The following is a 22,619-nucleotide window of genomic DNA, read 5'->3' as shown; positions in this document are numbered from 1 at the left end:
TACATTAACAGTGTGATTTAGTCAATCATCTGATGTAAAATCAAAATTAATCAATCAATCAATCAATCAATCAATCAATCAATCAATCAGGTGTTTAAACTCAGACCTCAGTGTCTCCAGTTTACAGTGTTGACTCTTCAGTCCATCAGAGAGCTTCTTCACTCCTGAATCCTGCAGGTCATTGATACTCAGGTCCAGCTCTCCCAGCACACAGTTTGAGGATTGTAGAGCTGAAGACAAACTCTCACAGCACTGAACAGTGAGATTACACATGGCCAGTCTGAGAAATAAGAACACACACTGTTAATGTGATCTGTCTGATGTAACAAAACAAAAAATCAATCAATCAATCAATCAATCAATCAGATGCTTAAACTCAGACCTCAGTGTCTCCAGTTTACAGTTCACAGTCTTCAGTCCATCAGAGAGAAGCTTCACACCTGAATCCTGCAGGTCATTGTTACTCAGGTCCAGCTCTCTCAGCACACAGTTTGAGGATTGTAGAACTGAAGACAAACACTTACAGGACCGAACAGTAAGATAACAGCCCTGTAGCCTGTGTAGAGGACAAACATAATATGTGTTAATCTGGTGTGTTTAATTGTCTGCAGCACATCTGACTGTAGTGACTGCTTTAACTTCACTAGTTAGTGAGCACATCTGGTGATTTTAGCTTTAAATAGTGTTAATGTCTATAAAACATATAAATGGCTTCCTTCAGATGTTCCAATAGCCCAACTCTTTATTAAACACCTAACACTGAAGACAGGATTTTGTTTTAATTATTTTATTCATTATTATTTGACAAACAAACTAGGGCTGGGCGATTTGGCAAAAAAATAAAAAAATAAATCTAGGTTTTTTTATGAAGTTTGACAGATTCACGATTTCGATTTCAAAAATTTTTTTATTGTGTAACTAGTCATTACAACAACATGACTGAAGTAACAATCTCTTAAAAAGTAACTTAAGCCATCTGGTTAAGGAACATTGTATTTTTAATGGCCATGCCATACATAAATTGGTCAACAAGGTGTAAATAAATGTAAAACAAATTCACGAGTTAAATATCGTTGCTGAAGATTTGAATAAGAAATATTTGAGTAAATATTGCAGTTGCAGGAATACAGAAGGATTTTTTTGCAAGTTTTGATGAGCCTGGGAAAGATTGGCTGTCAGCTCGGTTTTGACTTTGTCTTCTTATTGATTGACCGGTTGTAAAGCTGCTGCTTTTTTCTTTAAAAAAATACAGTGAAAGTGAAGGACTGAACATGGAAACTGTAAAGCCTAATTTAACCCAATGTGTGAAGTTGTGGAAGTATAGCAGGAGCGAATACAAGTACCAGATGTGAGTCTAATATAAACTAATATTTAATCTACCTAAATTTTTCCCCCTTTTAAATACCGATCATTTGATGCGCTTTGCTCCACTCTCTGTATTACGCCAATTATGCGGATTCAACTAGGTCCACTAAATGATGTCATGTGGGCGGGTAATTTAATTTTCACTGCTACAGCTGTCAGTTGCTCACCTCTGCTCGTGTTCAAACCAAAAGATCAGCGTGGTTCGAACCAAGATTGGCGTGGCTTTTAACATGGCACGTTTTTACGACCTTATACATGTTGAGAGATAGAGTTTATCGACTTGATAAGGGAATATGTCTTGACAATCCACACAGATGTGACTCAAACTAATGCAACAAGTAAAATCCTACATGACTTCACGTTTTAACAGACAGTCAAGCAGGTCGCACACCAGAAGCGCCGCGACACGGCGTGCACATGACAGTTTAATCAGACATAGTTTTATCACACCCCGCACATTCGCATGATATTTAACATGAAACTAATCAGATGGCGCTCTGTGGCGTGGCTGAAATATGACTGAATTGTAGCCGGGTGGCGCCAGTGTGTGTATAGAAATCTGTTTAGAATTCTAAAATCCATGGTGCTGTGTGGCACTTCGCTGTGCGGCGCTTCTGGTGTGCGACCTGCTTCATACAGAGAGTGAACCAAAGCGCATTGGTGCCCTTATAATGTATCAAATATATTTTTTTATAAAATCGCGATTTCTAGATTTAATATAAAATTAAATCGTCATCAAAACGTAAATTCAAACTAAACGACAAAAGTCTAAAAAAATCACTCAGTTAGACTAGTCAAACTAGTCTAGACTCAACAAACTAGTAAATATAATGTTCAGTAGCATCTTTAAAAGCTGCATCTCAAAGCACTTTTCAGAATAAAGTGAAACAGATGCATATGTGACAGAAATATAGAAGATAAATAAATATATTCATTGTTGTTTGCTGTTTATGTGTTTTTGTTTCTAAAGATTCCTCCATGTCAGTGATCAGGACTGTCTGCCCTGTAATCTTGCCTGCAGCTCCTCAGCCTTATCCAGCCATGTCCACCATTTCAGTTGTCTCTAGTACAGCAGTTTCAATCTTCTCTAGTACATCAGACACAGTCTCTAGCACTAACGGTATGTTGTAGCGAGGACATAAACAAGGATGTAAACAACAGGAAATGCTGTTTGGCACCGCTAAGAATTCAGCTAAAAATTCAGTGCAATAAATGCAGTGTCTCTCTATGCGGACGCTTTCCCTGCATTCTACATCTCAGATAACTAACACTCTAAAGATATGACAATGTTTCATATGACTCACACATGCTTATTCTGAATATATGTGAAAGACACTTGTCAGATGATATTTTAGAGAGCAGGCGTGAGCTTCAGCTGTGTCATTTTCTGTCTGATTCAGGCTCACACTGATACGGCTAACAGCTACTCTGACTGATAGGATTTACACAGCATAAAAGTGTGTGCTTGTAGAGCCGTGACACTTTTCCTGGTGACGTGAAGCCGATCTGCAAATCACAGCACAATACATTAGCTGACCAATCAGAGCCTCTTGAGGACAACCCTTTCAGAGGAACGAGGACATATGACATTTGTCTTCATGTTAGCTGAGTAGCTGTATATAATCAAAGTCAGATATATGAAAAATAAGCTGATTTTCTACAAGTGAAGCATGAGCACACATCACATTGCATTCTATCAACACAACCAAGCTTTAAAAACACACTCTAGACCACCCCAACACCCCACCACAACACATGAGTAAAAGCTGAAGAAAATAAGCGTTTCAGTGACCTCTGAAAACACTCAAGAGTTGGAGAAGTTCTTAAGGAGAGTGGAAGATCGGCCCAGAGTCTTGCAGCTGCTACTGAAAAAGCTCGATCACCTCTACATATCAAGCGTGATCGTGGAACTTGCAAATAGAGTCGACCCTTAGTGTGAAGAGATCTCACAGGTTGGTGTATATTAATTAGCTCAGAAATATACTCAGGGGCCATGGAGGGATTTACAAACATACAGCAGTACTTTGTACTGAATTCTAAACTGGATTTACAGCCAGTGCAGAGAAACCAGTACAGGTGTAATGTGCCTTTTCTGTGCCTGTTAAAAGCCTTAAAAGTTCTCCAATCTCTCATATCAGCCAAACAATTTAACAAAGCCTGAAGGGAGGACTGATTTGAGAGTCATCAGTATATTGATGGTAATTTATGCCATGCTTTTCAAAAAATTCCCAACGGAAATAAGGAAAGGGAAAACAAAACTGGACCCAATATCGAGCCCTGCAGAACCCCACACATTAATTGAATGACAGAAGAACAAGAGTTGCCCAAACTGACTGATGTAGTTCTATACTTCAGATATGAAGAGAACCAGTCCAAGGCTAGACCCTGGATATCAGTGTGTTTTCTAAGCTGATCAATGAGGATGTCATGATCCACTGTATTAAAAGCAGCAGTGAGATCCAATAATAGAAGAAGAACAGGGCTACCTGAACCAAGCTCCAACAAGACATCATTTGAAACCCACAATAGAGACTCTGTGCTATGACCAGCTCTAAACTGACTGAAATTTATCAAAAACATTATTATTAAACATGAAATCATTCAGCTGTACAGACACAATCTTCTCTAAAACCTTTGAGATAAAAGGCCTGATTCACAGGATCCACCCTGGTTTACTGTCCAGTAGTCCCTGCCTTGGCTTTGTCCTCCTTCCTGTCGACCTACCTGTCAGTTTTCCCCTCACCATCTGTCCTGTACCCTGTCATGGTTTTATTAACCTGCCTCTCCCCCATCACCCTTGTCCACTGTAACACCTCCAGCTGCTGAACTCACTCTTGTTTTGTGTTTTCCTCTGAGGATCATCTGGAATCTTCTCCTAGAAGGGAGCTGTGTCACGGTCGTGGTTGTCCTGTCCTTGTACTTTTGTGTTGTGTTGTCCTCCGTGTTCTCTGTGTTCACCCCAGTTTTCCCAATGTTACCCTTGTTACTTGCACAGTTACTCTCCACCCCCTTGTAAACTCACTAGTCTCTGTTTCAGTCACTATGTGTTGATCATAGTTTGCTGAATGTGTGTGTGTTTCTGCTCTTCAGCTCTGCCAATATTTTTGTGTATGGATTTTATTTAACATTAGAACTGAACCTAGATCCAACTCTTGCATCTGCTTTGCCTGCCTGCACAATTAGAAGAAGATATTATAAAAAAGATGGTTGCATGGTGGTTCACTGGTAAGCACTTTCGCCTAACAACAAGAAGGTCGCTGGTTTGAGTCCCAGCTCCAGTTTCCCCCACATTGTGAAGACATTTGTTATAGGTGAATTGGGTGAACAAAACTGACCATAGTGTATGAGTGTGTATGTGTCTGAGTGTGTGTCTGTGTCATTGTTACCTTATAATTATCAGCATAGATATGAGTCAAAATAGACAGAATGGAGAAAACATAAGTGTGATCATTTCACTCCAGTCCAAAAAGGACTTTAAAGGTGCTGTATCATTTTATAGCTGACTTGTGTGCAATTTAGACGATAACAGCCATATCACCCTACAGCCCAAGACTGGTAACTCCATAAAGCTAAGCAAGGCTGAGCCTAGCCAGTACCTGGCTGGGAGACCACATGGGAAAACTAGGTTGCTGTTGGAAGCGATGTCAGTGAGGTCAGCAGGGGCGCACATCCTGTGGTCTGCGTGAGTCGTCATGCCCCAGTAAAAGTGAAGGGGACACTACACTGTCGGTGGGCGCCGTCTTTTGGATGCCACATTAAACTCTGTGTGGTCTTTTAATCCCATGACACTTCTCATAAAGAGCAGGGGTGTAACCCCGGTGTCCTGGCCAAAGTCCTTAAATTGGCCCTTACGATCATGGCCTCCCAATCATCGCCATGTCTTTTTATGACAGCTAAAAACCATTAGCTATTGACCTACATGGTAGGAAAAACAACTGGTGTGTAAGTCAATGATTACAGGTTTCAGCTTTCTTCAAATTATCTTCTATTATGTTCAACAGGAGAAAACAAAGTTTACAAAGGTTTATATCCATGAAGAGTGAGTAAGAATTAGTAAATTCACTTTTTGGGTAAACTATCCCTTACACAACCACTGCCAAAACATGAATCTGAATGTTATTTAAAAAACACTAAAACATTACATAATGAACAATTATTAATGTATTTTGCAGTTTAGTTGATATCAGTATTGTTCATGTTCATTAACATGATGTCATGTCATTTCTTATCATTTCTTAGCAGTCTTAGGAGAGAACCCTAGACTTCCCTCTCCCCAAACACTTGCACCAGCTCCTCCGGGTGGATCCTGATCCTTCAGGCCAGCCGAGAGACATAGTCCCTCCAGCATGTCCGGAGTCTTCGCCGAGGCTTCCTCCCGGTGGGACAGATGCCCGAGCCAACTCAGCTGACTTCTGCTCTTCAGTGTTTGAACTCTCAGCAGTGAAAAGTAAAACCACACTGAAATGAACTAAACTGAACTTCAACACAAAACTGAACTGAGACTGTTTCAATTTACTATGATCTTCTATGTGAAGCTACATTGACGCAATCTACTTTGTTAAAGTGCTATAGAAATAAAGATGAATTGAATTGTCGATGTGGAGGATCAGTGGCTCTACTCTGAGCTCCTCCCATATGGCAGAGCTCCAGACCCTGTCTATAAGGGTGCGCTCATGAACCCTGCGAAGCAAACTCATTTTGGCTGCTTGTATCCAAAATATTGTCCTTTCGATCATGACCTAAAGCTCATGACCATTAACATAATATACTGTATTATTTAAATTCAGGAAATGTCTACTTCTTAGATGAAAAAAAAGAAGAACGTTGACTTACAGAGCTCTTTTGGAGGATTTGATGACTGCTGATAGTCTGATGAGACACTCGTCTGATCTCTGGAATTTCTGAAGCTCAAACTCCTCCAGCTCCTCCTCTGAGGTCAACAACACAAAGACCAGAGCAGACCACTGGGCAGGTGAAAGGCGAGCGGATGACAGACGTCCTATACTGAGGAGAGACTGAATCTGTTTCAGCAGAGTTTGGTCGTTCAGTTCATTCAGACAGTAGAACAGATTGATGGATCTCTCTGGAGACAGATTCCCTTCAAGTTTCTGCTTGATGTAGGCAATTATTTTCTTTTTGCTCTGATCACTGTCATCCTGCTGTGTCAACAGGCCTCGTAAGAGTTGTCGATTGGACTGGAGTGACAGACCGAGAAGAAAGCGAAGGTAAAGGTCCAGATGTCCATTCTCACTTTCCAGAGCCTTGTCTACTGCAGTCTTCAGGAAATCAATCATAAACTCATCTCTGCTTTTTTCTGCTTGTGTCTTGTCATTGTCGAGAAACAGATGTTGATAAAGGGCTGCAATGAACTCCTGAATGCTCAAGTGAAGAAAGCAGTACATGGTATAAAGAACAAATCCTGTCTCTTTCTTAAAGATCTGGGTACACATGCCTGAGTACACCGATGCCTTATCGACGTCAATGCCACAGTCTTTCAGATCGCTCTCATAGAAGATCACATTGTTTCTTTCCAGCTGCTGGAAGGCCAGTTTCCCCAGTGAAAGGATGAGCTTTGGATCCCAGAAGACATCTGCTGTGTTTTCTCCATCAAACTTTCTTCTGCTCTGCTGGATCTGAAAGCGGAGAAAGTGTGTGTACATCTGTGTCAGAGTCTTGGGAGATTCCTGCAGTGTTTCAGCATGAGCCCCGTGTTTCAGTTTCAGTATGTTCTGGAGAACAGTGGCTGAAATCCAGCAGAAGACTGGGATGTGGCACATAATAAAGAGACTCTTTGACTGTTTAATGTGATCAATGATTTCTCTGGCCTGATTCTGATCTGTGAGTCTCTTTCTGAAGTACTCCTCCTTTTGGGCATCATTGAATCCTCGTATCTCTGTCAGCCGGTCGATACAGTCAGCAGGAATCTTTCTGGCAGCTGCTGGTCTGCTGGTGATCCAGATGAGAGCAGAAGAAAGCAGATTTCCCTTGATGAGGTTCGTCAGGAGAACATCCAGAGAGACTGCTGAAGATACATCACGACACGTCTCATTACCAGCAAAGTTCAGAGGAAGACGACATTCATCCAATCCATCAAGGATGAACAGGACTTTGAATCGTGTGCTTCTTGTAAGGTTCAGTCCTTTAGTCTCTGGGAAAAACTGAGTTATGAGGTCTTTTAAACTTTGTCTTTCTTTCTCCTTTAAGTTCATCTCTCTGAATGGAAGAGGAAATATGAAGCTGATGTCTTGATTTTTTTCCCTTCAGCCCAATCCAGAACAAACTTTTGCACAGAGACTGATTTCCCGATGCCAGCAACTCCTTTTGTCAGGACAGTTCTGATCTGCTCGTCTTGTTCAGCTGCTTCAAACAAATGTTTGCATTCAACCTGTATCTCTAGTAACTGATGACGTCTGGACGCAGCTTCAATCTGTCTGATCTCATGTTCAGTGTTGACCTGTTCACTCGCACCCTGAGTGATATAGAGATCTGTGTAGATGTTATTCAGAAGTGTGGAGTCTCCTTGCTGAGCAATTCCTTCAAACACACTTTGATATTTCTTCTTTAGGCTACATTTAAGCTGATTAATGAAGAGCAGCTCATCTAAACACAGGAGCAAAGAAACAGAGAGATTTAGTCTTGACTTATTTGTAAGTGACAGTCTGACAGATCGCCATGAGTAGGGCCAGACAGAACTTTCAGACATTTTTTTTGTTATTTCTGAGGAGAATTGTGTAGTATCATAACTAAAAACTTAATATATGAAAAAAAAACTTTCTAACTTGAAAAATAATAATATTTCATGTTTACAATACAAATCCAATTAGATCCACTTAATTGGTAAACAAAGCACAAAACTCTTCTATAGCAGATCTACTAAAGGACAGAAAATATGACTTTACAAACTACACTGTAAATAAATCATGAACATTTTCATATTAGGCAACAATATTACTGAAATTAATGAACTGAATGAATATAAATGAACACACATTTACACAGGTAAATAAATAGACTCAATGACAGGTTATCAATCTGTGGAAATCTGCAGGTTTCATGTGGGTGTATCCATGAGTCTCTTACTCTGGAGAGTATCAGCAGCTTGATCTTGCTTCATCTCTCTCAGGAAGAAGAGTGTGAGATCAAGAGCTGCTTCTGTGATACTGCTTCTGTTTTCATTAAAGTTCTTTACCAACTCTTGTCTATTTTCATCTTGAAAGATTTTCTTAAATTTCTCCAGTTCATTCTTTAGAAATCTAAACATTTTACTCTCAAGATTCTATGAGTGAAGAAAAGAGAAGAACAATATTTAAACAAAACATTCATTCACACACAGCTATACATCCACAGCCTACTCAATAATGAAAGTTTATTAAAATACAGTATCCTATGAGTCTGTAAAATGCTTGATTCTGATTAGCTGATGAACATTTAAAGTTTATTTCAGGTAAACACACAGTTAAAGTACATCCAAACAGGTTGAGCACATTACACTTAAGGGGGGTCACACACCGGATGCATCACTCAGTGCCGCAACACAGCTGGAAGTATTGCACATCAGACACACACATTCATGTGTTATTAAAAATGAAATTTCACAGCTACAAAGGACAAAAATCACACTAAAACCAAACACAGTCTTTGGATGAGATGTTTAAGAGACTGCCCTACACATAGGAGCAATTTGAAACAAATACCTGACAGATGTCTGAAATGCAACATTTGAACGGCTGTGGGAAACAGATTAACCTAATAAACATCTAAATCAGGGCCATTCAATTGGCGGCCCGTGAACTGAATCTGGCCCCAAAGACAATTTGTTCCGGCCCTCCAAATAGTGTGACCAAGACATCAAAAATACATTTATTTTAGTCTAAAAACAGCTGCTATAGTTATGAAATGACGAGCGTCTGTTCAATACAGCACGAGCTGCAGATGAAGGCTGTGCAGAGCATGAGTCACCTGACATTAGGCGAGTGGTGCGAGCAGCTAAAAACATTTGCATATGCTTGTAGAAAAGGCCTTTTGCACAGTGCACTTATATCGTTAACAGGGACACAATGATTAGCTGATTTCTCTATTAACCCCACTTTTATTCATTAAAGGCTTCTCAATGCCGCATTTCTGTTGCACGCACATTGGATTAACTATAGCAGCAAGCCGTTGACATATTGCATTGTTTCTGCACGCAAGTACATTATTTCCATTGGAGACGTGAGCATATTGGCAGTGGTGCATGCATGGCTCACAAGCAGACCGACACACTCGCGCTTCAGGTGCACAAAGTAGAAATGATTTCACGCTGTAGCAGTGAGAGTTGTGTGTGGTTAATCTACTTAATTTACTGTTATAAAATATTAATGTTCCAGAAACCGCATCTTAAATAACAAATAGAGCTGTAAATGTGATATATTACTTATACACATCACGTACCATTGGATTTTTATTTGAAAACACCTAATAAGCATTAAAATAAATGTAAATTCCTCTTTGCCAGATTTGATGAAGGCATCAAAATAACCAAATGAAAACGGAGGCTAAAAAATAAACTTCTCTTCTGGCTCCATCAGACAGTCCTTCTGCACTTGCCCAGGCTCCAATTTCAGCATTGTTTTACCACAGTTTGTGCCCGTCACGAGGCGTTTTTCCTTCAAAGCATTTATTGGGAAAATAATGTTGCAATGTTGCGTTGTCCATATTTTATACAGTGATTGGTCTGTACTGTACCGTTCCTTTCAAAGTACCAACTGCAAATGATTTAGCAACTTCATCTCAAAACAACTTCTGGACTAAAGTCTCATGAGCGGGAGGTGTTTCCCTGGTACGGTCAGATCTCTGCTTCTCCTTTGTTTTAAATTTGATCAGTTTATTATTTGGCAGCAGTTACTCAACTTATATGTCGCTGCTTTGCTCACTTAGCAGAACAATCGGGCACACATGAGTGTGAGAGTGATTGTAGCGCCTCCCGATGGTGAATGCAGTTATACTCATGGCAGTTATTATTTGGTAGTTTGGTCATTTGTTTCACTAATATGGCAACCGTCAAACGTCATCAGGAAAACAGTTTGAACTTCTGCTTAGTAAAAAGCACATTAGTTTCCATTTGGAACAACACTACATATATATATATATATATATCACTCTTCAGTGTTTAAGTGCATAAGTACACAGTGTAGCATGTGCCATTTGGGACGCAGAGATATAAAGTATAGTGAATTCCCCTGCAGATGTCTCTGGACCACGTTTACAAAATAGGTTTGGGAGGAGTCTGATTTTTTATGGCTTATCAATCCTTATCACGACTATATAAGCAGCAGACATTGCACTGTGTCAGCTGATTTTTTTTTTTGATTCAGATATGCAAATTTATGCATACGCCACCTAGTGACATTTAGCGACTCTTCAAGCAGAGCTTAAGTCGATTAAAAGTAGTTACCAACCCTACATGTGAAATCTGTCTGATCTGTGTATTTGAAAACCTAATAGTTCAAAACTAGTCCCCATTTACAGAATGTAATCTTGTTTTAACCAAGCCATCTGTGTTTAGACGTCTATTAAATTGATATATGAAGAAATTGACTCTAGTCTGTTGAATTATAAGAGAGTAATGCACACCAGAGATTTCCATAAAAAGAGCTGAAATATTCATTTTTATCATGTTAATTGGAAAAAACACAGATCAGAACAGTAAAGGTTATTATAATTTTTATTTGTGTACATTCATAATTACAACTAAACTATATGTTCTTGTAAAATTAGTACAACTGTCAGGGAGTGCCTTCGTTTTCTGTGTCTTCTGTCAACATCTCTGGCAAATGTGTCACAGAAAACCTGAAATTACAGAGTGTGTTTCTATTGGGGACTAATTCATCATCTCCTCCCAGCTGTTTCTACTGTGCTGTTTGACGTCTTAAGTCTGCATTTTAGAAATGTTTTTAAAAAGACCCTCCCTCACGTCTCTTGTGTGTATGGTAATGCTTAAGGGGGCGTAATATTGAAATATTTAAAATGCATGCAAATTTTACTATGTTGTCAAATTTATTCCAATATTATTGCTAATAGTCAATGCATCACCCTGCCCTACTCATGACTAATGTACATGCATTATTATTATTCATGTATAATATTATCTCTCATTATTTACAATAATATTCCCTCAACCGTCACCATTTTAAAGCACAGTTCTGCATGGCTCAAAATAAGCTGCTGCATGAATGAATGAGATTATGAAGAATGATGAAGATCTGCTTATGCTTTAATGTGTCCTTTCTGCAAGTGATTGACTATAACTTTCAAAAGTCAGTCCCTGCAGATAATGTGATATGAAGTCAATTTTCGATAAAAAATTGTTACGTTAAGAGACGTATTGTTTAAAGTTATTTTGTTTATATTGTGTCAAATGTCTTTTTCCCTGTTCTTCTTTTGTTGCCTTGACTCCTCCCCTGATTCCAAAATCACAAGAAATTCAGTCACGATCACAAGTAAACAAGAAAGAAAATATATCTTAATGTATGACCCTTCATAGATTCTGACAGGTCAAGCAGGTTACAAGATCCAGTTCTCAAAAGTCTTGTGAACAAATATTGCTGTCTTTCATGGAGTTATTTTACTGATTTTATGACTCAAAATTAGTTTTTCCTACCTGGAAGATCCACCGGAGATTGTCTGTGAAACTCTTGTGTCTCCAGAGAGTCTCGTCTCCTGAATCTGCTGACTCATATTCATCACTGTTAACAGATAAAACTACTGTAATCATAGAGGCAAACGCATACAGATACATCTTACAAACACTGAAAATAATACATGTTCTGTATACAGATATTCATTAATTTTTCTTCAGCTTAGTCCCTTATTTATCAGGGGTCACCACAGCGGAATGAACTTTCAACTATTCCGTTTTACGCAGCGACTGCCCTTACAGCTGCAATCCAGTACTGGGAAACACCCATAGACTCATTCTCACTCACTCACACACACACACACGCACACTATGGCCATTTTAGTTTATTTATTTCATCTATAGCGCATGTATTTGGATTAATATATTCAAAACAGTCTATGTGTGAGCAATAATGTACAACACTGAATACCTTTCAGCAGATGATGGCGTTTCCTCTCTGAGGTCTGGTGGACGCTCTTTAGACCGGTCACTCTTCAGAGACACAGAGCTGGACACACATGATCCTGATCTCACACTAAACACACAAACACACCAGAGGAAAAAGAACATCACCACTTGCTGCAGTCTCTCTTATGAACACTAGAGGGCACAAGGTTTCATTTCCCATCAGCCCCTGTGCTCCTAAATGTCTTTGTAGCAAAATTAGCTTAGAGAAATATGAATGATTAATTACTCATAATTTCCTATAAGCTCAATAAGCTAGTGCTATACCTTTATTCTTCACTTGTATTGCCTCTTCCTATAGCAACTGATTATGGATGTTAGATTAGTTTCAGTGTTCAGTGGAGTTAATGAAGCATTTCTTATGTCACTTTTCAAATTGTTCATTATTTGCTCCTAAATGGAGTCTCTGATCTTGCAGAATAGTCTTAAATTTTCATGCCTGGCCTCTCACAGGAAGGCAAAGGATCTCTGGAGTTATCAAACATGTAGATTTTGTTGATAAACACATATATGAAAATTGCCAATCTCTGAATTAATCTAGATTAAAATGGCTCGTTTGAATTCTGCCAAAGGCATTCAGAATATGTGTGCTACCCAAATAATAAGTCTTTAAGTTTGCCTTAAGTCTACTTAAGTCAAAGTCTAATAAATTTGCAACAGAGAAATAGAGAAATTGCTGTAGACTGATGGCATTTCATGCAGTTCTGCCTTATAATCTTAAATGGAGCAAAATCAGCTTTTTTATCATCAGTTTACACATTACGCTAGAGAATCATTCAAACAATAAAATACTATCAAAGTGACAATAGAGAACTAGAAACGGTTTCTGCTGTTCTGACGTCAGCTGCAGAAGAAAGTAGTTCTTTATACAAAAGTTTTTAGACTCTCCGTGTTTGATTTTCTTTTTTATATACACATGATCATGCTGCAGCACTATTGTATAAACGCATCCCAAAGCTACACTATTGGATTGAACTCTGGTGACTGTGGAGGCCTTTTGAGTACAGTGAACTCATCGTTATGTTCAAGAAACCAGTCTGAGATGATTCACGCTTTATGACATGGTGTTATCCTGCTGGAAGTAGCCATCAGAAGATGGAGACACTGTGCTCATAAAGGGATGGACATGGTCAGCAACAATACTCAGGTAGGTTTTGGTGTTGACACGATGCTCAATTGGTACTAATGGACCCAAAGTGTGCTAAGAAAATCTCCCCCACACCATTACACCACCACCACCAGTCTGAACCGCTGATACAAGGCAGGATGGATCCATGCTTTCATGTTGCTGAGGCCAAATTCTGAGCCAAGCATCCGAAAGTGTCAGCAGAAATGGAGACTCATCAGAGCAGGCAACGTTTCTCCAATCTTCTGTTGTCCAGTTTTGGTGAGCCTGTGTGAATTGTAGCCTCAGTTTCCTGTTCTTAGCTGACAGGAGCTCTTCTGTTCTTCTGCTGCTGTAGCCCATCCACCTCAAGGTTGGACGTGTTGTGTATTCAGAGATGCTCTTCTGCAGAACTCTGTTGTAACGAGTGCTTATTTGAGTTACTGTTGCCTTTCTGTCAGTTGGAACCAGTCTGGCCATTCTCCTCTGACCTCATCAACAAGGCATTTATCAATCATTTGATGTGCTTTGCAGCTCTCTCTGTATTATGCTGCCTGAGTGCCTGTCTGGGTTTCAACTCGGTCCATTAATGATGTCATGGGGGCGGGTCCTTTTACTTTCATTGCTACAGCTGCTCACCTCTGCTCATGTTCAAACCAAAAGAACAGCGCGGTTCGAACTAAGATCTGTGCGGTTTTTCACATGGCAGGTTTTTACTTCCTTCATACATGTTGAGATAGAGGTTATTGACTTGAGTCAAGGAAGGTTTTACTTGTTGCCTTAGTCTGAATGTAAATCCCCTCGTCAGGCAGTGCTGGAGTAGCGTGAGAGAGTGGACCAAAGCGTGTTTGATGCAAGAGTATTAACAAAAGAAAAATACACAACTGAAGACACTTAAATGCTTGTTTTTGTTGTATTTGCACCACACTGCAAATTTTAGATAGTAGATTTAACTACCTTAGAGTTAAAATTAACACTCCCTCAGAGTTTATATGGGAACCACTACGTGACTTAGTAAAGCATGAAGTCAAGGAAGGTTTTACTTGTTGCCTTAGTCTGAATGTAAATCCCCTCGTCAGGCAGTGCTGGAGTAGCGTGAGAGAGTGGACCAAGGCGTGTTTGATGCAAGAGTATTAACAAAAGAAAAATACACAACTGAAGACCCTTAAATGCTTGTATTTGCACTAGAATCAACGCTTTAGTCTTGCAAGAACAGATAGCACTCCAGCCCCATGAAGTCTAGCGTTGTCTTGCTTTAGGAAGAGCCCAACGGCACAGGTATATGGTCTTACAAGGGGTCTGTGGATCTCATCTCGGTACCTAATGGTAGTCAGACTATCTCTGGCGAACACTGCATCTGCATCAGAAATGCCACCCCACATCACACCAGTTATGCTGGAGGATGTTGCAGGCAGCAGAACGTTACTGATGGTAGGATCGATATGATTCTTGCCACAGTTCACATTGAAGTGTCATCCAGGATGAGCTGCACTACCTGAGCCACTTGTGTATTGCAAGAAGGTTATTTCTTATGAACTAGAAATTAATGTTCACGTTTTGGATGTCTAAAAATAACAACAAAGTTAGCTTGTATTTTATTTTATTTTTCTTTATAGTTTAATAAAGCAACAATTGAAGTTTTGGTGCCATTTGTCATTATATTAATATTAGTCTACATTAAAAAGGTCTTAAATAGGTCTATAAATAGTTGGAAACCTGGTTAACGGGGGTTTTGGTGTAAGATCAGTTTCATTAGGCTAATGCATTAACACAAAAAAATTAAATATTAATTACCTTACAAACTGTCTAAGGCAGGTGTGGGCAAACTTGATCCTGGAGGGCCAGTGTCCTGCATAGTTTAGCTCCAACTCTATTTAAACAGACCTCCCTATAGAGTTCAAGTGATCTTGAAGACACTGATTAGTTTGTTCAGGTGTGTTTGACTAGTGTTGGAACAAAACTCTGCAGGGACACCGGCCCTCGACGATCAAGTTTGCCCATCCCTGGTCTAAGGGGTGATAATAATAGTTTTATGAATTTGTGGTACTTTATTTATTGTTAAAAAAAAATTGATTTTAGAAGATTGACTGACACGCGATTAAAAGAATCATTCATACCCTTGTGCAGATGATGGTGTTTTCTCTCTGAAGTTTGGTAGAGGATGTTCTTTAGACTGGTCACTCTTCAGAGACACAGAGCTGGACACACATGATCCTGATCTCACACTGAACACACAAACACACCAGAGGAATAAACTGCAGGACAAACTTTAAGAGTTGAATGAGTTTGTGTAGTGTAATTCAGCACAAACTAATTGTTGGCTGAAAGTCTGTCTGATCAGGTCTGCTACACAGATATCATGGGTAAACAGACACATGACTAGGCCCACACGAAATCTGTGCACGCAGAATTCCGCAGATTTTTAGCCTATCATTAATTATGTTTATTTACTTGAATAAATGTGTGTAAAACTGTATTATTCAGTTTTTTTTATTAATTAAAGTAATATTATTGACTAATATGAACATTTTCATCAGATTTATGCACAATGCAGTTTGAACAGTCATATTTATAGTCTTTTGGTAGAGATATTATATGAGACACTTGCTTTGTTTACCAAATAAAGTGAATCTTATTGGATTTGCATTTTAAACATTAAATAAAAGTTTGAAAGGTATTATTTTTTATTTCACATATTAACGTTTTAGTCATGATACTCCAAAAATCATTCCGCAGAAATCCACAGATTTTTTACCAAAATTCTCCACAGAAATAGCAAAAAACGCCCGCAGATTCCGTCTGGCCCTGCGCATGACACACATTGAGCTCTGGTAAAGCTGTCTGTACTCTAGAATGATCTAAACACATTTGCTGAAGCTGTAAACTGAAGCTTTGTCCATCATTTGATCAGGCAATAGCAACACAAATAAGTGCATTGTTGTTGGTCTTTGTTCTTCAGAGAAAGTGTTGAAATAATGGTGTAAAAACAGAGTCAATACCTGTGTTTCTCTGAGAGAGAGTCCTTTACTCGCTCCTCTGCCATACTGCAGCTAAAACACCAATGCAGACACTAGCAGAGCTTTCAGGAAACAATCAGCCGCTCACCATCACCTGGAGATGACAATATACTGAGATGAAGAACAGCACACTTTATAGCAATCAATGCTCACTTCACTAACAACACTGCACTCAAACAGACCACATGATGAGGGAGAACACAAACAAGACCTTACTGAAACAGACCACATGATGAGGGACAACACAAACAAGACCTTCCTGAAACAGACCACATGACGAGGGAGACCACAAACTGAGTCTCAGTCATCTCACTGCATTCACAGCATATATCAATAAAATGATTAACATTACTGCAGTTTGTCTGTCAAGATAACTTCTGCTTTAGACAGCTATTAACTTTGATTTATTTATTTGCTTATTTAATAGTTAGTTAGTATTGAAACTTTACCAGCAGGCCCGGCCCCAACCAATTTGGCGCCCTAGGCAAGATTTCAGGTGGCCCCCCTTCACATCGCAGTAAATTCCACTGCTAGTGTACATACAGTCATAATCAACTAAATAGATTTTTGATCAACTACTGCATGCTGGGAAAACATCAGATAAATATGCCAATGCAATTAACAATATTGCTGAACAGATCTATTTACACATTTGCTTGAGGAAGAAATGATGGGGACAGTTAATCGGAAGCTCTTTCACTTTTGATTTCCTGACTCTGTTTAAAGTTTATTTTGTGCTGAATAATGTGAAATTATCGAGTCAACCTGATATAGAAGTGCACAACCACTTTCAAGAGATAAAATATATAACCCATTATATTGTTGAAATGACCTTGTTTGGACTGTGTTTAATCGGCGTTTAAGTCTTTAAACTTCAGGAGCAGACAGTCCTACAAATCACGATTTTAAACACACTAATACACATATAAACCCTTGATCATCTCCACAGATCAGCCTAATGTAGAAGTGTTAAACTCACATGCAGAAGTACAGACGCTCTTGTGCAGCAGGAACACGTGTGAGCTCTTTGGCGCTTTCGGTTTGTCAACTTCTTCTTCTTCAGTATTTTGGCGGTTGTCAAACTATAATGTGCTTTACCGCCTCCTGCTGGACTGGCTGATTCTAACATGGAGAGACACGGGGAAAATCTCACCATAAATTCAAGGGAAATAAATCGCTGATTAAACAAAGAAATCCGATTAAAATTGTAAATTCTTTCTAACAGACCAGATTATTTCAGACATGAATTGTTGTAGCTTCCATATGTTGACTCTACTATATTTTCCAGAGTAAATGTAAGATTATATCTAATAAATACTTCTCTTTATATTTGTCTTTTGTATTGATGATCTTGACATTCTGTTATTACATGCTGCACATGTTTCATACTGATTACAATGTGAGTATAAATCATGTGTGTGCTTCACTATAAACTCAGTGTCTTGTTTAGTCCTGTATGTGCTGTTCTGAGGCAGTTATGATCATTTCCTCACTCCGATTATTCCCCATTTCTCTTCCTTCACAGATTGGATTGTATACAGATGTCTTCCTGAGTCATTCATATCCCAGTGTTCCTGCCTTATACTCTCTGTCTGTATCTTTATTATAGTTTTGACTTCAGCTTCACTTAATTTACCCTGATCTGTGTAAATCTGAGACTGTTTGGGTGTTTCCCAGTACTGCATTGCAGCCACTTTACTTTTCTCTTGCATATGTCCTCCATCAAATCTAACATGTTCTCTAGAACTCTACAGTTTCCACATTGATCATGTTCCTGAACTCCATTAATGTCAGTGTTGAGTTTAGTGGAGTGTGTCCTCACCTCAGTCTAGTTCACATCACTTCCTCCTCTCTGTTTCACACACACGTTTATTTGTCTCCACTAATATTTTAATGTTATATAAATGTCATCTCTTATCTTCATCCTAAACTCCTCATCATTCTGTCAATATTTCCCTTGATAATAGATTTATTTCAGCTTTTCCTCCATCATCTGTCTTCCTTCTCTTCATTATCTCCTGTGCAGATTGATCAGCAGTCTGATGTCCATGTGTTCCTCTATGTGCAGGTCTCCAGCAGAACTCAATCATCCCTCTTTCTGATATAGACCATACAGAAGTGTGAACAGCTCATGTGTTAAAGCTCCTCTAGATGACCTGCGGCTGATTAAAGATGTTCAACTGATGCTGAGTCTGAACACATCAGCCCCAGGGTGAGCGCTGAGATGCCAAAATAAAAGTACAGAAGGTCACATTTAATATATTTACATTTATGCATATAAGATTTCAGATAAGGTGACGCAGTGGCACAGTAGGAAGTGCTGTCGCCTCACAGCAAGAAGCTCGCTGGATCGAGCCTTGGCTGGGTCAGTTGGCGTTTCTGTGTGTTCTCCCTGCGTTTGCATGGGTTTCCTTCAGGTGCTCCGGTTTCCCCCACAGTGCAAAGATTACAGGTACAGGTGAATTGGATAGGCTAAATTGTCAGTAGTGTATGAGTGTGTTTGGATGTTTCCCAGAGATGGGTTGCATGTGGAAGGGCATCCGCTGCATGAAACATGTGCTGGATAAGTTGGCGGTTCATTCCGCTGTGGTGACCCCTGATTAATAAAGAGACTAAGCCAAAAAGAAAATGAATGAATGAATAATAAATATATTCCAGCTTCATTAGATCTCTGAGGCGACTGTTAATTTCTTGAGTTTCTAAACTGAATGGAGATCGGGCGTCAGCTGATGTGTTCTGGACATTTTCCTCGCTCCACTTCAGAAAGCCGCCACTAAACCCTGAACCAGAACTGCTGGTTGCAGTTTGTTGCCATTATAAATCTCAGAACTGTCAGTGTTTAAAGCTCATCGTATTAATCTAACAGAAAAGGTAAAAACACTTTCATAAATAACATTTTCATGAAATAAATAGATTATAAACACATTAAACTGAAAGAGCATGGAGTAATGTTTCAGAAGGAAGAGCACACTGCTGACTCCGCTTATTTTGATGGGTTCATGCTGAAGGAGTTCAATCGACATGCACATTAAACTGCATCTGGACACATATTGGCTGGACAGAAAGCACCAAGGCCTTAAATAAAATGTAATAAAATCTACTTTCAGGGGAAGCTCGCTTGTATAAAAAGTGTAGAATGATGCTGAGTCGTCAAGAAAAGTCACAGAAGAGCTGAAGCCAACTGAGCAGAACACAGAACTGGGGGGTCAAGGCTATTGCTCTCACGGACAGAGCCCTTCATGTACTGTATGTCAACAGAAATGCCGGCTGCTTGTGCTTTCACTTCAGTTAATAGTTGTTTATTTCTCTCAGTCCTGGAAGTCCTGCTTTAAGTTTGTGGCATTCTGTTCAGTTTTATCTGTGAGGACAGAAGTAAGACAGGTACTCAGTCTTCTAGCACAGAGTCATTGTGTTTGAACTAGACTGGCTCATCACTAATGCCTGAAGCACATCTGACTCCATGTGTTTCTGAAAGGGTTCAAATAAATTCAACACAACGCAGAAAACATTTACACAGTGATGTAGCCCAGATCAGTGAGGCCTGCTGGCCATGTTAGTGGATGTAAACTAAACACTGCATTTGTCCCAGTCCTCGCCTCTTGGATTTCTTGAAGCAGTAAGTGGATGAGATTATAAGAGATTCACATGTGCTTTAACAGTCAGAGGAATGATTGTGGAAGTGTGGAGCATTATTTACACATGCATAAATGTGTGGTGAGAAAGAAGAAGAACTGGGAGAACTTTCAACATTTCTGTCACAAACCAAAGCTATCTGTCATGTCCCCGAGGCACTTCTCTGAAATTGCATGGAGAAACAAATTAATCAAATACACACAGTGTCTACATTATTTTTTCAGTATTACAACTATTTATTCAAGTTATTTTCTTGTGATAAATAAAAATACAATTAAAAATAAGATTTATTTTAAATGAAAAACAGGCTACAAAGGTTTGTCCCTCAATATAACTCAACCCTATTACGCTAGCATTGTTCCACCTATAGCAATTTATATGTATTGTTACATCACAGACAGGAAGTGACATCATTCAGCTCTCTTTAACAGCACGGTGGAAAAGAAGGAAAGATATATTTTCATTCATTTAATTTCTTTGAGGTTTATTATGGTTAGGAAGGGTACGGTCAAGCTTAACAATTCAACCCTGTAACGTAAAACTAAGATGGAGTATGACTGTTTTCTTAATGTCCAAACAATATGACATATTCTAGTTTAACTGCTGCCATGTGGACCTTCTCTCTTAAACCACACGAAGAGCAGCGGCCATTTTGTTTTAGTGACACAACCCCGTCACACTCGACCCCGTCACTCATCTCATTGTTTCAGGGTTGTAATCTTGTAACAGGATTGAGATTGTCTCCTAATTTATCAAGAACATTTCAGTAAATATATACTGACTATAACTTTATTTAGTCACTGAGAGAATATTTGAAGCAGTGTTTCCACTGAAACTGTGACACAATCTTATCTCAGACATGGCGCTGAAGAAGATTTTATTCTCTCTGTATGAAGTGTTTTCTAAGTGTAAAGCAGTTAATTTTCTTTTCTCAAAATGTATGAAGTGTTTGCAGCAAACATGCCAGCCTGTGGTAAAAATACAGTGATATGTCTGTGTAAGATGAGTATGCCTGCACAGGAGCAACACTAGAAGGCTGAGTGACTGATGTGTAGAATAACTGAATATGTAAAGCACTGATTATATATGTTAAATACTTGTATAAACCTATATGTGTCAGAAGTTAGAATGAGTAACATATTATCAAGTGATTATGCTTTCATGACAATGTATGTAAACACTTAATCCCTTTGCATAAGTTGCATCTATGGAGAGAGAACTTTGGTGTCAAAACAGTTGCTGACACAGACCTGTAACATCTCTGTTGACATGAGCTAGTGGGCTGAGAGCCAAGAATAGCAGGACCCCTTAGACTAGAAAACCAATTCAAAAATGGTCAAAAGTTAAAAAGAGATACAAAGGGGTGTGTCAAAAACATAAATAAAGGAGAAGGAGCAGGAGAGACTTTAGAAGGTGTCCAGGAGAGACTTCAGAATGCTCTGGGGTCTGCTCTGCTCTTTCTCGGCTTTATTATGGAGAATAAAGTCTATTTTCTGATATTCAAAACCTCCGGTCTGATAATTTCTAATTGATAAGACGTCGAATTTACGACAGCGCCCTTATCAGCAGCAGATTTTATATTGAATGTGTCACGAGTTCATCATGAGTTAAAGCTGATCAAATCAGAACATGTGCAGTAAAAAAAGACTTTAGTTATGTAAACAGTTCATTTGTTCATCTCTATGTCATGTTACAATTAGCCAACTTTAGAGAGGGGGTCATTAAGGGAAGAATTCATATTAATATTAAAGATAAAGAGGCTTCAGCTGTCAAAAGGTTTAGGAATATCTGGTGGTCTTCTGCTGCTGTAGCCCATCTGCCTCAAGGTTGACGTGTTGTGTGTACAGAGATGCTCTTCTGCAGACCTCGGTTGTAGCGAGTGCTTATTTGAGTTACTGTTGCCTTTCTATCAGCTGGAACCAGTCTGGCCATTCTCCTCTGACCGCATCAACAAGGCATCTGCACCCACAGAACTGCCGCTCACTGGATATTTCCTCCCCTAGAGATGGTTGTGCGTGAAAATCCCAGTCGATCAGCAGTTTCTGAAATACTCAGAGCACAGAGCAGCCCGTCTGGCTGTATAATGTTATTATTATTATTAAGCGTTTTTATTAAGAAGACTGTTTTCTGCTGCAGTTTTTCTTGATGTTCCAGGAAATAAAGGTTTAGTCATGATGTAGCTGTTGCTGCTGTTCACTGCAGGTTCTGTTCAGCAGTATATTTGGGAACACAGGCCTTGATCAGCATTGGTAAAGGTTACTAACGCTCCAGTTACCTGCAGCACTTCACTGTTCTGAATTCTGACTGTAGTTTGGTTTAATGAAGTTTAATGTCATCTCAGTGTGATCAATGCCTAAATATTTTACTGAAGTAAAGA

The 22,619-nt window shown here is 39.2% G+C and overlaps 2 protein-coding genes and 1 long non-coding RNA gene across 20 annotated transcripts in view; 1 reads left to right on the top strand and 2 right to left on the bottom strand.

Moving 5' to 3' along the window:
- The window catches only part of LOC137489658 (NLR family CARD domain-containing protein 3-like), a 113,748-nt gene extending 96,017 nt beyond the window's left edge, over positions 1-17,731 (bottom strand). For 3 of the 10 annotated variants that reach the window (XR_012402500.1, XR_012402502.1, XM_073948323.1), the window contains exons 1-9: positions 17,589-17,731; positions 16,592-16,703; positions 15,710-15,817; positions 12,453-12,557; positions 12,005-12,089; positions 8,446-8,641; positions 6,199-7,965; positions 383-556; positions 107-280 (exon numbers count right to left, since the gene is read on the bottom strand). Coding sequence is in view for 5 of the 10 variants with exons in the window: in XM_073948323.1 (XP_073804424.1) it covers positions 107-280; positions 383-556; positions 6,199-7,574 (1,724 nt within the window). In the remaining 5 variants the exon portion in view is untranslated. The remainder of the gene's footprint in view (positions 1-106; positions 281-382; positions 557-6,198; positions 7,966-8,445; positions 8,642-12,004; positions 12,090-12,452; positions 12,558-15,709; positions 15,818-16,591; positions 16,704-17,588) is intronic. The other 7 variants (XR_012402499.1, XR_012402501.1, XM_073948325.1 and 4 more) reach the window with 5 other exon arrangements.
- The window catches only part of LOC141381913 (uncharacterized), a 560,761-nt gene that overhangs the window by 528,365 nt on the left and 9,777 nt on the right, over positions 1-22,619 (top strand). The gene's annotated exons all lie outside the window — the stretch shown is intronic.
- Positions 20,710-22,619, bottom strand: part of LOC137491021 (protein NLRC3-like) — a 29,349-nt gene continuing 27,439 nt past the window's right edge. For all 9 annotated transcript variants that reach the window (XR_012402472.1, XR_012402473.1, XR_012402474.1 and 6 more), the window contains one exon: positions 20,710-22,619. This exon is cut by the window's right edge. The gene's annotated coding sequence lies outside the window, so the exon portion shown is untranslated.

This window comes from Danio rerio, chromosome 4, assembly GCF_049306965.1.
Source record: "Danio rerio strain Tuebingen ecotype United States chromosome 4, GRCz12tu, whole genome shotgun sequence".
In the NCBI taxonomy this organism is placed as follows: domain Eukaryota; kingdom Metazoa; phylum Chordata; class Actinopteri; order Cypriniformes; family Danionidae; genus Danio; species Danio rerio.
Note: the sequence above shows the minus strand (reverse complement) of the source record. Positions and strands in the feature narration are given on the sequence as shown.